General features: G+C 45.7%; 1 protein-coding gene and 1 long non-coding RNA gene across 2 annotated transcripts in view; one reads left to right on the forward strand and one right to left on the reverse strand.

The window, feature by feature from the left end:
* Positions 1-10,919, forward strand: part of LOC115462601 (zinc finger protein OZF-like) — a 26,474-nt gene extending 15,555 nt beyond the window's left edge. Inside the window, exon 4 of the mRNA XM_030192603.1 lies at positions 10,050-10,919. Within this exon, the coding sequence (XP_030048463.1) occupies positions 10,050-10,272 (223 nt within the window). The 3' untranslated portion in view covers positions 10,273-10,919. The remainder of the gene's footprint in view (positions 1-10,049) is intronic.
* The window catches only part of LOC115462649, a 22,501-nt gene extending 6,478 nt beyond the window's left edge, over positions 1-16,023 (reverse strand). Inside the window, exons 1-3 of the long non-coding RNA XR_003940912.1 lie at positions 15,827-16,023; positions 12,121-12,123; positions 10,914-11,518 (exon numbers count right to left, since the gene is read on the reverse strand). This is a non-coding gene — a long non-coding RNA (uncharacterized LOC115462649). The remainder of the gene's footprint in view (positions 1-10,913; positions 11,519-12,120; positions 12,124-15,826) is intronic.
* Between the last annotated feature and the right edge of the window lie 270 nt (positions 16,024-16,293).

A 16,293-nucleotide genomic window follows, 5' to 3' on the forward strand; every position in this document is an offset into this window, starting at 1 on the left:
GAGTTGATTTGGAGCATCTACCTGGTCTGTAGGGGCCAGATCTCTTACTGGTTGGTGGGGGATCAAATACTTATTTCCCTCTGCAGAATGCAAATAAATTCATATACTTTCCACAATGTGATTTTCCGGATTTAATTTGTGATGTGCTATCTCTCACTGTTACCAATAACCTACCCTTCAATTATGGGCTGCTCATGTCTTTGTCAGTGGGCAAACTTACAAAATCAGCAAGGGATCAAATACTTATTTCCACCACTGTAAATATGTTAAAAAGCAGCGGTCCCAGCACAGACCCCTGGGGAACCCCACTAACTACCCTTCTCCATTGAGAATACTGACCATTTAACCCTACTCTCTGTTTTCTATCTTTTAACCAGTTTTTAATCCACAATAGGACACTACCTCCTATCCCATGACTCTCCAATTTCCTCTGGAGTCTTTCATGAGGTACTTTGTCAAACGCCTTTTGAAAATCCAGATACACAATAGAACTCATTGTTAAAAGAGAAAAACATCGAAAAAGTGGCACAAAGTGTTAGAAAACATTTTTCTATACAGTTCGTAAGATCACAAGGAGGCCGTGTTGGGGGTGTGATCTGGGCATTCCAAGAACTTGGACCTTTTTCTGCCATAATGGAAGAAAGCAAAAATACCTGGGACTAAAAGTTAGATGTTTTTGTCTAGACCTGTTTCAATCATGACATCATAGGGACTTTCCCCAGCCAATTGGCTGTCTGCATGTTTCTCTCTCCCCTCCCCCCCGAAGCTGACATCATAACAGCTTTCCCCCACCCCGATTGGCTGTTTAACCCTATGATGTCAGCTTGGAGAGAGTGGAGAAACAAGCAGACAGCCAATCGGCTAGGGGAAAGCCCCTCTGATATCAGTTGGGGGCGGGGCTTCAGCAAAGAGGAGATTCCCACGTGAAAATCAGTGGGGCAGTCTGAGGAAAGGCAAGGAGAGTGCTTATGGTGAGATGTGTACCTGGGAGCTTTTATGAGGAGTCCACTACAGCGCCCCCTAGGGTGCCCCTCTGCCCTGCTGGGATGTTTTTGTGGCCAGTCTACTGAGAACACTGGCTCCTTCTACATCCCAATGGCTTGATTTTGTGCATTTTTCTCTTAGACTTTTTTTTTTTATGGTCCAAAAGAATAGACGAACAGAGCAGAAAACCATCTAGCAAGTGGCCAGTTTTGACACATAAGAATAGCCATACTGGGTCGGACCAATGGTCCATCTAGCCCAGTATCCTGCTTCCAGCTATGGCCAATCCAGGTCAGAAGTACCTGGCAGAAACCCAAATCATGGCAACATTCCATGCTACAAATCCCAGGGCAAGCAGTGACTCCCCCCATGTCCATCTCTAATAGACTATGGACTTTTCCTCCAGGAACTTGTCCAAACCTTTTTTAAACCCAGATATGTAACCGCTGTTCCTCTGAGTTCCAGAGGTTAACTATTCATTGAGTGAAAAAATATTTCCTCCTATTTGTTTTAAAAGTATTTCCATGTAACTTTCTCGAATGTCCCCTAGTCTTTGTACTTTTGGAACGAGTAAAAAAATCGATTTACTTCTACTTGTTCTACAGCACTCTGGATTTTGTAGACGTCAGTCATAGCTCCCTTCATCCATCTCTTTTCCAAGCTGACGAGCCCTAACCTCCTTAGCCTTTCCTCATACGAGAGGAGTTCCATCCCCTTTATCATTTTGGTCGCTCTTCTTTGAACCTTTTCTAATTCTGCTCTATCTTTTTTGAGATACGGTGACTGTTAGGAATGAAGATTTATAGGTACTTCATTGCGATAAAAGGGGAACCATAGGCTAATAGATTTTGAAGTGGAAGTTAAAGGGAAAGTTTTCTCCTTCTGAAACGTTTAAATTGGCCCAGGGCATGTTTGGAAATACAGAAAATAAGGATTACTGGCTCAGAGTGACCCAGATAAGCTAATGATCTGGAGAAATGAATTGCTCACAGAAAGGGACTGTGTGATGTGGTCACGTGAAAAAGAATGCACAGCAATGACTAACTGGTGGGAAATACCCTCAGAAACCAAGGTCTGAACACCAGGACACTGGTATCTACATGAGATTTTTTGTGTGCCTGTGATCTTGTCTCTTTCATAGGGTATACTCTCCCACAGTGGCGTTCCTAGGGGCGCTGACAACCGGGGCGGATCGCCGATGCGCCCCGCCCCCCCTCCGTGCAGTGCGAGGCGAAAGGACACCCCCCACCCCGGTGAAAGAACCCCCCCCCCCAGGGTGCACGCCACTGGGGGGGGGCCGAGCACTGGTCAGCGTCGTTCGTTTCCATGCTCCCTTTTCCCTGGAACAGGTTACTTCCTGTTCCGGAGCAGAGGGAGCATGGAAACGAACGACGCTGACCGGCGCGCAGCACCCCCCCAAGCGGCATGCACCCGGGGCGGACCGCCCCCCCCCTTGGTACGCCACTGCTCTCCCATCTGTTATCAATCAAGACTGTTCACAATAGAACCAATAATTCAAAACATTGCTGAATATAAAAAAATCTTTCCAAGCTACAGCATTGAACTTAGCTTTCTCAGAGCTGGCTTAGTAACCCCACAATCCAACTGTTAATTTGTAAAACAAACAGTACTTCCTGCATTGCTGGGAGGAATCCGGACAGACTGTGACAGAGCAGTCTGCAGCTGTCACCCGGAGCACAGGCACAATCTTCAAGATGAAATCGGACAGAGAGGAAAGCAAGCCTGATTTATACCCCTGTAACCATGCTTAAACTGTGGTTCCTGATGAAGCCATGAGGGTGAAACGATCTGGGCCCCCATTGAACGGATGAAAATTAACAGTTGGATTGTGGGGTTACCAAGCCAGCTCTGAGAAAGCAATGCTGTAGCTTGGAAAGATTTTTTATATTCAGCAATGTGAACAGTCTTGATTGATAACAGATGGGAGAGTATACCCTATGCAGTGGCGTACCAAGGTGGGGGCGGTCCGCCCTGGGTGCACGCTGCTGGGGGGGGTGCTGCGGCGTGTGCCTGTGGGCTCCAACTTCGCTAACTTCCGTCGTTCGCTGCAGCTCCCTCTGCCCCGGAACAGGAAGTAACCTGTTCCGGGGCAGAGGGAGCTGCAGTGAACGAGGGAAGTTAGCGAAGTCAGAGCCCACCTGCGCGCGCCGCAGCACTCCCCCCAGTGGCGTGCACCCTGGGGGGGTATCATTTCGCTGGGGGGGGAGGTGTAATTTCACAGGCGGAGGGGGGGGGGTGCGCTGCACCCAGGGGGGGGGGGGCGCATTGGCGATCCGCCCCGGGTGCAATCCAAGCTAGGAACGCCACTGACCCTATGAAAGAGACAAGATCACAGGCACAAAAAAATCTCATGTAGATACCAGTGTCCTGGTGTTCAGGACCTTGGTTTCTGAGGGTATTTCCCACCAGTTAGTCATTGCTGTGCATTCTTTTTCACATGACCTTTTGAGATTGTGGTTGGCTGTTTCTCAGTTTTTTTTTGCTGTATTAGATTACCCTAGTAGGATCAACAGCCCATACTGTTATTGAATAATTTACGAGACTTGTAAAACCCCAATGGCGGAAATGGCAAGGTATCTGAGTAAACCCCAGCCCCCGCCACAGGGAACAGCGAGTGGGACTTCTCATTAAGGTCCGTTATGTGGAATCGGAGGTAAAACGATAGAAGGTCAGGGGGTGATTAATCTGATTACCCCTGTATAAGGGACACCAAAGGCAACCTGATTACGCAGCCTGAGAGCAGAGTCCGTACCAGAGAGAGAAAGAGAGAGAATCAGGGTGGGTGAAAATCCTTCTAGTTCTGTTTCTCTCAGTTGCAATTCTCGGTGACAGAAAAGTACAAAGAATACAGTAAGATAGAAAAGGTGTTTAAACGTCTTCCTGTCTTTCTACATATTTAACTTTTGTACCATAAATTACTTTCTTGTGATTCTCTCTAATTTGATGCTCAGAATAAAGTCATTAAATATTTCAAAGTCAGTTTTTCTTTCTAACACCATCACCTCTTGGGTTAACATAGCCTTAAGCAGTAGAGTATATATGCTGTGACATCTTCTATGTATATAAAAGGCACCGCTAACGTTCCAAAGAAGCCTCAAGCCGGAAACTTGAGGCGCCAGAGATATCCGGTTTATCTGAAGGGGGAGGTGTGCTGCAGCCTCTCCCCTTCATTAATGCTGGCTGTTGTTAAAAACAGTGAAGGGGAACATGCAGGGACGCAGCTTCAGGCTGCCTTGCAAACAGGAAATGAGGGCGGGAACAACTGAAACAAAAGCAAAAACAAAGCTTAAAGAACCCTGAAACTGGGTCTGTCCCTACTCCCCTTCACTGTTTTTTACAACAGCCAGCACTAATGAAGGGGGGAGCCTGCAGCACACGTCCCAGCTTCTTCCCTATCACCACCAGTGTTGCCAGGTGGGCAGTTTTACCGCCCAATAGGGCGGTTTTCCGCGACCTGCCGCGGGAAATTTTTGCCCGCGGCGGGTCGCGGTTTTTTTGGGCTTCTTTTTTTTCTTTTCTGCGGTTTTCGGGCGGTTTTTTCGGCCGCTGGGGGCGGGGTTAGTGACATTTTGGGCGGGGTTAGTGACGGTCTGGGCGGGGCCGATGACGGGGGAGGCGGGGCCGGTGACGGCGGGGGCAGGGTTGATGACGGCGGGGGCGAGGGTGATGACGCGGGGGCGGGGGTGTCAGGGGCGGGGTTTGGGCTGTTTTTAGGCTGGATTGGGTGGGAAAAAAATTTTCCACCTGGCAACCCTGATCACCACTTTATGCTTCTCTTCTGGGTCCTGCTCCTGGCCCTTCAGCTGTGAACACAGAACAAAAATATTTCTCATTCCACATTATCAGCTTCTACATATTTCACCCCTTCACCTTCGAGTCTCACAATGCTGCTTTGGCACTTCCTTCTATCACTAACATATCTAAAAGGTCTTGTCCCCCCATTTTAACGTTTTGGCTATTTTTTTCTTCCATTTGCATCTTTCCTTTCCTGACTACTTTACCGACTTCTCGTAGCTTTTCTAGATATTGTAGCCTGTCTTCCTCTTTCTGTAATCTCTTGTAGTACATTGGCTATCCATTAATATTCCGGTAACATGCTTGAGATAAGATATCACCAATAATAGCTCTGCAAGTTTATTTTGTGGTTCCATCATACTTGGGGAAAAGCCTTGAAAACGACGTACGACCACCTAAACTTCCGGAAATCACTAAAAACCAACCTGTTTAAAAAGGCATACCCTACCGATCCTACTTAAATGCCTAATCTCTGCAACACAACCAAACTAAAGCACATAATGGACATAACACAACTCTTCCGTTCTCCGATTCCCACATGAACTTGATCTTACCACAACATCACCCTGTATTTGTTCGCACCAGAGCCTGCAAAGGCCTCTCTGATAGTATGTAAGCCACATTGAGCCTACAAATAGGTGGGAAAATTTGGGATACACATGTAACAAATAAATAAATAATATACCATCAGATCCAGGTTTACTGAGATTTATGTTGTTCTGTTTTAGAAAGGTTTGGACAAATTCCTGGAGGTAAAGTCCATGAACCATTTTTAAGGTCGTGCTCTCCCGCGGGAGGTGGTGGAAATGAAAACGGTAGCAGAATTCAAACACGCGTGGGATAAACATAAAGGAATCCTGTTCAGAAGAAATGGATCCTCAGGAGCTTAGCAGAGATTGGGTGGCAGAGCCAATGGTGGGAGGCGGGGCTGGTGGTTGGGAGGCGGGGATAGTGCTGAGCAGACTTCTACGGTCTGTGCCCTGAAGAGGACAGGTACAAATCAAGGTCAGGTATACACAAAAAGTAGCATATATGAGTTTTATCTTGTTGGGCAGACTGGATGGACCGTGCAGGTCTTTTTCTGCCGTCATCTACTATGTTACTATGACCTGTGGAAAGTCACTGCTTATCTCTGGGTTAAGTAATATGGAATCTTTCTACTTTTTGGGATCCTGCCAGGTACGTTTGACCAGGATTAGGGAAAGGGAAATGGGACTTGATATACCGCCTTTCTGAGCTTTTTGCAACTACATTCAAAGTGGTTTACATATATTCAGTACTTATTTTGTACCAGGGGCAATGGAGGGTTAAGTGACTTGCCCAGAGTCACAAGGAGCTGCAGTGGGAATCCAACTCAGTTCTCCAGGATCAAAGTCCACTGCACTAACCACTAGCCATTGTTGGAAACAGGGTACTGGGCTAGACAGATCTTGAAGGATAATTTTTGTTGTTATGTAACCTTCTGCTGGTATCATTTTTCAAACAGGAACAAGTCCTGCAGGAGAAGGATCCTGGACTCCCCTCTTCCATGTTGATATGTTAGGAGAATAAATCCAACTGGAATCTAATTCATTCTGAGCCTGTGTCCCTGAGTGTGCTTCTGGTTTGTGTTTCAGATGCGGGTGACGTTTGAAGACATCACTGTCTCTTTCTCCCAGGAGGAGTGGGAGTATTTAGATGAAGGGCAGAAGGAGCTTCACAGGGAGGTGATGAAGGAGAATTATGAGATCCTGATGTCTCTAGGTAAGGATTGCATTATCTGCATTTTTAGAAGACAGAGGGGCTGATTTCTTATGGTTCCAAAGCGAGGACACGTCCTAAAAATGAAAACACATCATTCTGTATACACATGTAGGTCTAATATCCAACCGGTTACTTTAGAGGCAGACAGGCGGTGATCGCTGGTGGACAGATATTGAATGCCTGGAGAAACACATGCCACAACATTGCATATCTGGTGTCAGTTCAGCCCAGCCCATGACTGTACTTACATAGTAACATAGTAGATGACGGCAGAGAACGACCTGTACGGTCCATCCAGTCTGCCTAACAAGATAAACTCATATGTGCTACTTTATGTGTATACCTGACCTTGATTTTTATCTGCCATATTCAGGGCACAGACCATAGAAGTCTGCCCAGCACTAGCCCCGCCTCCCACCACCGACTCTGCCACCCAATCTCGGCTAAGCTCCTTAGGATCCATTCCTTCTGAACAGGATTCCTTTATGCTTATCCCACGCATGTTTGAATTCCGTTACCGTTTTCATTTCCACCACCTCCCGCAGGAGGGCATTCCAAGCATCCACCACTCTCTCCGTGAAAAAATACTTCCTGACATTTTTCTTGAGTCTGCCCCGTTTCTCCTTTCCTCCAGGGTATACATGTTCAGGTCAGCAAGTCTCTCCTCATACTTCTTGTAACGCAAATCCCATACCATTTTTGTAGCTTTTCTTTGCACCGCTTCAATTCTTTTCACATCCTTAGCAAGATACGGTCTCAGATACTATCACCCCAAGATCCCTCTCCCTGTCTGTACATATCAGACTCTCTCCACCTAACACATATGTCTCCCATGGATTTCTACTCTTAAGTGCATCACTTTGCATTTCTTCGTATTGAATTTTAATTGCCAAACATTAGACCATTCTTCTAGCATCTGCAGGTCTTTTTTCATGTTTTCCACTCCCTCCGGGGTGTCCACTCTGCTACAAATCTTGGTATCATCCGCAAAAAGGCAAACTTTACCTTCTAACCCTTCGGCAATGCCCTCACAAATATATTGAACAGAATCGGCCCCAGCCCCGATCCCTGAGGCCCTGCACTACTCACCTTTCCCTCTTCCGAGTGAATTCCATTAACTACCACCCTCTGGCGTCTGTCTGTCAACCAGTTCCTAATCCAGTTCACCACGTCGGGTCCTATCTTCAGCCTGTCAAGTTTATTCAGGAGCCTCCTGTGGGGAACTGTGTTGAAAGCTTTTCTAGCTTTTCTGAAATCTAAGTAGCACATCCTTGATTCAATTCTCTGGTCACCCAGTCAAAGAATTCAATGAGATTCGTTTGTTTGGCACAATTTACCATTGGTAAAACCATGTTGTTGTCTTGGGTCTTTCAACTTATTGGCTTCCAGGAAATTCACTATCCTTTCCTTCAGCATCGCTTCCATTACTTTTCCAATAACCGAAGTGAGACTTACCGGCTTGTAGTTTCCAGCTTCTTCCCTGCCACCACTTTTGCTCTTCTCCAATCCCACAGAACCTCTCCCGTCTCCAAGGATTTATTAAACAAATCTTTAAGAGGACCCACCAGAACCTCTCTGAGCTCCCTCAGTATCCTGGGATGGATCCCGTCCGGTCCCATGGCTTTGTCCACCTTTAGCTTTCCAAGTTGTTCATACACTCTTCTATGAACGGTGCTATATCCACTCCATTCTCATATGTACTTTTGCCAGTCAATCGTGGTCCGTATCTGTTTAGCAAATTTGCTTTTTCTTCATCATTATCTACATAGCGGTTCACAGCATCTTTCAGTCTCACAATTCCTTTTTTAGTCTTCCTCCTTTCACTAATATACCTGAAGAAATTTTTGTCGCCCCTCCTTACATTTCTAGCCATTTGTTCTTCCGCATGCGCTTTCGCCAGACGAATCTCTCTCTTGGCTTCTTTCGAAAGCGCAAGTGGAAGAACAAATGACTAGAAATGTAAGGAGGGGCCACTGCGGGCTGTATATTGTATTTATCAATTAACAGTATATAATGAACCCACAGAGCGGAATGGGGGCTGAATGCTGAAGATCTGGCCATGGACCCTTGGGTGCTGGGTTCAAGGTTCACACAGGAGATTGTTCAACTCCACCCCATCCACACGCGAGTCCTAGGCTGAGCAGGAGTCCTTGTCACGTTTTCAAAGCAGAAAACTGGGTTGTGAGCCCTTGGGTAACTGCTGAGGAGCGGCAGCAGCAGGCAAAACCACCCTACCTCAGCAGTGGCCCTTCTCCTGATTTGTGTAGTTTTGTCTGTCTGTGTGTCCTTGCCCAGTTTCCTGCCTTGCGGCCCATGTTCATCCCTTTCCCGTCTGACCCTCAGCTCCTGTTCAGCCTAGTGGGTATTCTGTTCCTGCCCTGTCCAGTAAGTCCTGCCGGCCACCAGCAGCCAGGGGCTCAACTCCTGGTGAAAGGTGGCTATATGCAGGTGAAGCCTAACTGTTTGTCAGAATTTTGCCCTGTCTCTGGTGTAGGGTGGTTTTGCCTGCCGCTGCCGCTCCTCAGCAGTGGCCCAAGGGCTCACAACCCAGGATCAGAAATGCAGAAATATTTTTACAGTCAGGAATATATGATTAATGCCTTTCTCAACCTCCATGATTAATGCCTTTCTCAACCTCCACTAGGTGACGAGATCACACAAGAAAAGGAGAGAGAGGAGAAGCGAGAAGAATGTGAGAAATCTTTTACACACGAGGAACACTTATCACAACACCTGAAAACACACACAAAAGAGAGACGATTTCCATGTACTGAGTGTGACAAATGTTTCAATCGTAAGGGTCACCTAATACAGCACCTGAAAACACACACACAAGAGAGACGCTGTCCATGTACTGAGTGTGAGAAAACGTTTCAATGCACTGAATGTGGGAAATGTTTTGTTTTGAAAGAACAACTAGAGAGTCATCATAGAAGCCAAACGGGAGAAAACCCCTTTAAATGTGCTGAATGTGGGAAATGTTTCTGGTGGAAATGTAGCCTAAGATTACATCAGAATAGCCACATATGTGAAAGAACATTTCCTTGCACTGAATGTGGAAAATGTTTAAGCTCAAAAGCTACACTAAGACAACACCAGGAAATTCACCTGAAAGAAAAACCCTTTCCGTGTAGTGAATGCAATAAAAGCTTCACACGAAGGAGTAGTCTAATATCGCACCAGAGGAGCCACACGGGAGAGAGAATCTTTTCATGCTCAGAATGTGGGAAAGATTTCACACATGCGAAATCCCTACGGACACATCAGAGAAGCCACGAAAATGAAAGACCGTTTCCCTGCAGCGAATGCAAGAAGAGCTTCACACGCCGGGATTGCCTGACAAAACACCTGCGAACTCACACTGGTGAAAAACCTTTTCCGTGTACCGAATGTGGGAAAAGCTTTAGTCGCAAAGATCTGTTGGTATTACACCAAACAAATCACAAAGAGCCACTGAAGTCAAAGGAGAAGAGATTTCAATGTACTGAGTGTGATAAAATGTTTTGTGTAATATCACAGCTAAAATACCACCAGAGGTGCCATACGGGAGAGAAACCATTCCAATGTACTGAGTGTTATAAAAGATTTTCCCAACAATCAGCACTAAATTGCCATCTCAGAATCCACACAGGAGAGAAGCCATTCAGATGTACTGAGTGTGGGAGACAATTTAGTCAAAAGAGCAGTTTAAAAAACCATCAATTGTTTCACACTGGATCGGTTGCCTAGACCTGTTAGATGGACTGAACACCCCACCTACACCCCTATGGACAGAGCCCACTGCTCCTCGCTGTAGACATTTGCAGCACAGGAATAGAAGGAAGAAGGACCTATAGTCCTCCTAGCCCCTCAAAAGGACTGTCTCTTTTGAGCCCTAGGCGTTGTACATCGCTGAGTAGAACTGGCTCTCCATGCATCTAGCTGCTGATCACACCTTGTCTTCAGGGAGGCTCTGAAGTCCGGACTCTCCCAGGTCCTTGACCGGCTTTTCACACTCCTTCCCATAAAACCAACCCTGAAAGAGGATCTTGCAGAGCTGAGACTTGCAGGTTGCATCTGCTGACCAGTTCTACAGCAACAGCCACTAGGAAGGAACAGAAGAAAGGCTGTAGGGTATTGTGCAGTATGACAGGATGAAACAAGGAAATGAAGACTGCTATGGTCACCACTAGTGAGGTCGCGCCAAGGCATTTAGCATGTCCACTAGGAAGGTCGCTCCTGACTTCAGAGGTGAGAAGATGAACAATGGGAACCAGATGCAGCTGGGAGGATGTAAGATAAGAAATTGTAAGGAAAAAACTAAAGCGAGGGGGGATCGGGCTCTGTGCATGTGAAAAAAACCAGACTGGAGTAGGAAAAAGAGACTTAACTATGTAAAACAAAACTTAACATAAGCTGATGCTAAAATGGATATAAAGTGCTTTACCAATGGTATTAGATTAGCAACAATGTATAACCAGGGATCCGGCCGATGTTGGAGGGATGTACAGAGGTGGGGGGCATGATCCATATCTGGTGGTCTTGTCCCAAGATAGAGACATACTGTACCAGATAATTGGCAACCGATATCCAGCAACAGGGGAATCTTGCCTCCTGCACTTCAGACCCGCGGGGATTTAACCTGCTATACACCGTTTAGCTTCACTTCTGTTTGTAGCGGGAAAACTTACGTTGGCATCTGCCTGGAAAAGCTCCTCCCCACTTCCAACGATAAAATCATTCACAAGATGGACCATCTATACCAGATGTCTAAATTGACTGCTATCTGAGCTGGACAAATCATACAATTCCATATGCAGTGGGAGAAATATACCACGTGGAGATCCCGCTCAGGAATAGATCTTAAAGCTCCACAACTGATTTCTTAGCGGGTTCATAAGCTTTCTGAAGAAGGGGGACAGGGCTCTGTTTGGATGGGAGGGGGGATGGGACTGAATAGCGTTACTATTGTCTAGCCTATGTTCTGATTTTTTAGCTTTGATTGTATATAGCTTGATTGTACTAGACACAACACCGATCACCACAACCAACACTGACATCCCATCTTCAGACAACCTCACCAATTATTTCAATGGAAAAATAGTAAACCTACGCAAAACTCTACCTCAGAATAGCATGGACATTGAAAACGTCATTAATGGGCTAGACCCAACCCCTGGAGAACACCCTGCTGACCAAATATGGTCAAATTTCGATCTCCTCAGCACCGACACAGTTACTCAAGCGATAAAAAAAACTCCAACAGCCACTGTCAACTGAACATCTGTCCCAACTACCTAATACAATCTGCCCCCGATCGCTTCATAACAGACCTCACATCCCACTTAAACTTCATGCTTCAGCAGGGTATCTACCCTAAAGAAAAAGGCAACATCCTGCTCACCCCAATACCAAAAGACACCAAGAAAAAAAGAAATGACATCACCAACTACCGCCCAGTAGCCTCTATCCCATTAGTAGTCAAACTAATGGAAGGACTGGTGACCAAACAACTCAACGACTAGATAAACAAATTCACTATATTACACCAATCACAATCAGGATTCCGACCTCTATACAGCATGGAAACAGTACTACTCACTCTCCTAACCAAATTCAAGCAGGAAATAGCACTAGGCAAGAGCATTCTCCTCCTCCAATTTGACATGTCAAGTGCGTTCGACATGGTTAACCATAACATACTGCTAAGACTCCTAGAATGCTTCGGAATCAGTGGGGGCACTCTCAATTGGATTAAGGGTTTTCTAACCACAAGAACATGTCAAGTGAAATCAAAAACAAACATATTGTCACCGTGGAAACCAGGCTGCGGTGTACCAGAAGGATCACCATTATCACCAATCCTATTCAATCTCATGATGACTCCACTAGCTAAGACCCTATCCACCCAAGGCCTTAACCCATTTATCTACGCTGATGATGTGACATTATATATCCCCTACAAACATGATCTGGCAGAAATCACCAGTGAAATCAAGCTCAGCTTAAACATCATGAACTCATGGGCAAATGCATTCCAACTAAAACTCAATACAGAAAAAAACATAGTAACATAGTAGATGACGGCAGAAAAAGACCTCACGGTCCATCCAGTCTGCCCAAGAAGATAAATTCATATGTGCTACTTTTTTTTATTTGTACTGTCCTCTTCAGTGCACAGACCGTATAAGTCTGGCCAGCCCTATCCCCGCCTCCCAACCACCAGCTCTGGCACAGACCGTATAAGTCTGCCCAGCACTATCCCTGCCTCCCACCACCGGCTCTGGCACAAACCGTATAATTCTGCCCAGCACTATCCCCGCCGCCCAACCACCAGCCCCGGCACAGACCGTATAAGTCTGCCCAGCACTAGTCCCGCCTCCCAACCACCAGCCCCAGCACAGACCGTATATGTCTGCCCAGCACTAGTCCCGCCTCCCAACCACCAGCCCCAGCACAGACCGTATATGTCTGCCCAGCACTAGCCTCGCCTCCCAACCACCAGCTCTGCCACCCATTCTAGGCTAAGCTCCTGAGGATCCCTTCCTTCTGCACAGGATTCCTTTTTGTTTATCCCACGCATGTTTGAATTCCGTTACCGTTTTCATCTCCACCACCTCCCGCGGGAGGGCATTCCAAGCATCCACCACCCTCTCCGTGAAAAAATACTTCCTGACATTCTTCTTGAGTCTGCCCCCCTTCAATCTCATTTCATGCCCTCTCGTTCTACTGCCTTCCCATCTCCGGAAAAGGTTCGTTTGCGGATTAATACCTTTCAAATATTTGAACGTCTGTATCATATCACCCCTGTTCCTCCTTTCCTCCAGGGTATACATGTTCAGGTCCGCAAGTCTCTCCTCATACGTCTTGTAACGCAAATCCCATACCATCCTCGTAGCTTTTCTTTGCACTGCTTCAATTCTTTTTACATCCTTAGCAAGATACGGCCTCCAAAACTGAACACAATACTCCAGGTAGGGCCTCACCAACGACTTGTACAGGGGCATCAACACCTCTTTTCTTCTGCTGGTCACACCTCTCTCTATACAGCCTAGTAACCTTCTAGCTACGGCCACCGCCTTGCCACACTGTTTCATCGCCTTCAGATCCTCAGATATTATCACCCCAAGATCCCTCTCCCCATCCGTACCTAGCAGACTCTCACCGCCTAACACATATGCCTCTCTTGGATTTCTACTCCCTAAGTGCATCACTTTGCATTTCTTCGCATTGAATTTTAATTACCAAACCTTAGACCATTCTTCTAGCTTCCTCAGATCCTTTTTCATGTTTTCCACTCTCTCCCGGGTGTCCACTCTGTTGCAGATCTTAGTATCATCCGCAAATAGGCAAACTTTACCTTCTAACCCTTCGGCAATGTCACTCACAAATATATTAAACAGAATAGGCCCCAGCACCGATCCCTGAGGCACTCCACTACTCACCTTTCCCTCCTCCGAGTGAACTCCATTCACCACCACCCTCTGGCGCTTGTCCGTCAACCAGTTCTTAATCCAGTTCACCACTTTGGGTCCTATCTTCAGCCCATCCAGTTTATTTAAGAGCCTCCTGTGGGGAACCGTGTCAAAAGCCTTGCCGAAATCTAAGTAGATTACGTCTATAGCATGTCCATGGTTCAATTCTCCGGTCACCCAATCAAAGAATTCAATGAGATTTGTTTGGCACGATTTCCCTTTGGTAAAACCATGTTGTCTCGGATCTTGCAACTCATTTCTTCCAGGAAATTCACTATCCTTTCCTTCAGCATCGCTTCCATTACTTTTTTTCAATAATCGAAGTGAGGCTTACCGGCCTGTAGTTTCCAGCTTCTTCCCTATCACCACTTTTGTGAAGAGGGACCACCTCCGCCGTTCTCCAATCCCTCGGAACCTCTCCCATTTCTAAGGATTTATTAAACAAATCTTTAAGAGGACCCGCCAGAACCTCTCTGAGCTCCCTCAATATCCTGGGGTGGATCCCATCCGGTCCCATGGCTTTGTCCACCTTTAGTTTTTCTAGTTGTTGATACACACTCTCTTCCGTGAACGGTGCTATATCCACTCCATTCTGAAATGAACTTTTGCCAGTCCATCGTGGTCCATCTCCCGGATTTTCTTCAGTAAAAACAGAACAAAAGTATCTATTTAGCAAATTTGCCTTTTCTTCATCATTATCTACATAGCGGTTTGCAGTATCTTTTAGTCTCACAATTCCCTCTTTAGTCATTCTCCTTTCACTAATATACCTGAAGAAATTTTTGTCACCCCTCCTTACCTTTCTAGCCATTTGTTCTTCCGCTTGCGCTTTCGCCAGACGTATCTCTCTCTTGGCTTCTTTCATCATCTCATCCCAATACAATACATACAATCCCACAAGCATCAACACCCCAGGATACACCATCCCATTCTCAGACAGCCTATAAATCCTCAGAGTTACAATCGACCGAAACCTATCACTAGAGTCCCAAGCGAAATCCACCATAAAGAAAATGTTTTTCTCAATGTGGAAACTCAAAACGCGTGAAACCATTCTTCCCGAGGGAAATATTTCGTGGCCTGATACAGTCAATGGTACTGAGCCACGTAGATTACTGTAATGGAATCTATGCGGGATGCAAAGATCAAATCATAAAGAAACTTTAGACTGCCCAAAATACAGCAGCCAGGCTTATATTTGGGAAAACACGTTTTGACAGTGCCAAACCACTCTGAGAAAAGCTTCGTTGGCTACCAATAAAAGAACGTATCACTTTCAAAATCTGCACGACTGTTCATAAAATTATTTATGGCGAAGCACCGGGTTACATGACAGACCTCATAGACCTGCCAACCAGGAAAGCCATAAAATCTACACGATCATACCTAAACCTCCATTGCCCAAGCAACAAGGGACTCAAATACAAATCCACCTATGCATCCAGTTTTTCCTACTTAAGCGCACAACTGTGGAACGCACTGCCAAAAGCAGTAAAAACTACGCTCAACCACCTAAATTTCCGGAAAGCACTAAAGACAGAACTGTTCAAAAGAGCATACCCCACCGATCCAATATAAAATACCTGGACACTTATGACACAATGGACCCAAAGACCGTATTGGACATTACCAGACCCTTCCTACCCTTTCCCTCTCTAAGCTCCCCCAGCTGTACTACCACATATGTACCTCATTCTACCACAAAACCGCCTTGAATTAATCCACACCATGTATTTGTTCAGACCGGAATCGCACATTGAGCCTGCAAAAAGGTGGGAAAATGTGGTTTACAAATGTAACAAACAAATAAATAAAAATATTATTTTCACAAAATTTTTCAATAAAAAACAGGCTGATGCTAAGCGAAACTGTATAAAAGTTTGTATGAACTATGTCAGTAGTCAGGCTTAAGGTCTTGCAGCTGTCTGCTTTCAACTTCTTCTCACAGGAAAACTAATCATTACCTTTAGTTGGGCTAGAGAGGCATCTTGTTCTATTTTTAATCTCCCAGTAATATGATTTTAATAAAAGCATTTGAAATTCTAAAAAAAACTGGAGTGATGTTCGTTATGAGTTTTCCTGTGAAATTGTTGAGAGTTTATCCGGGGAGAAACACCCCGAAGGTTTAGCCCTTGCAGCCTTCCGCCTAAGATCCCTCCTGGGGAATTAGGGGAGGTGAGATTTAATGAATGTCTTCTGATATGCTATTTTATGGAATTGTATTTTCATTGGAATGGCTGGTAGGAAAAAGGAGGTGATGATGCCCCTGTATAAAACTCTGGTGAGACCTCATTAG

The sequence above is a fragment of the Microcaecilia unicolor genome, chromosome 1 (assembly GCF_901765095.1).
Source record: "Microcaecilia unicolor chromosome 1, aMicUni1.1, whole genome shotgun sequence".
Lineage (NCBI taxonomy): Eukaryota > Metazoa > Chordata > Amphibia > Gymnophiona > Siphonopidae > Microcaecilia > Microcaecilia unicolor.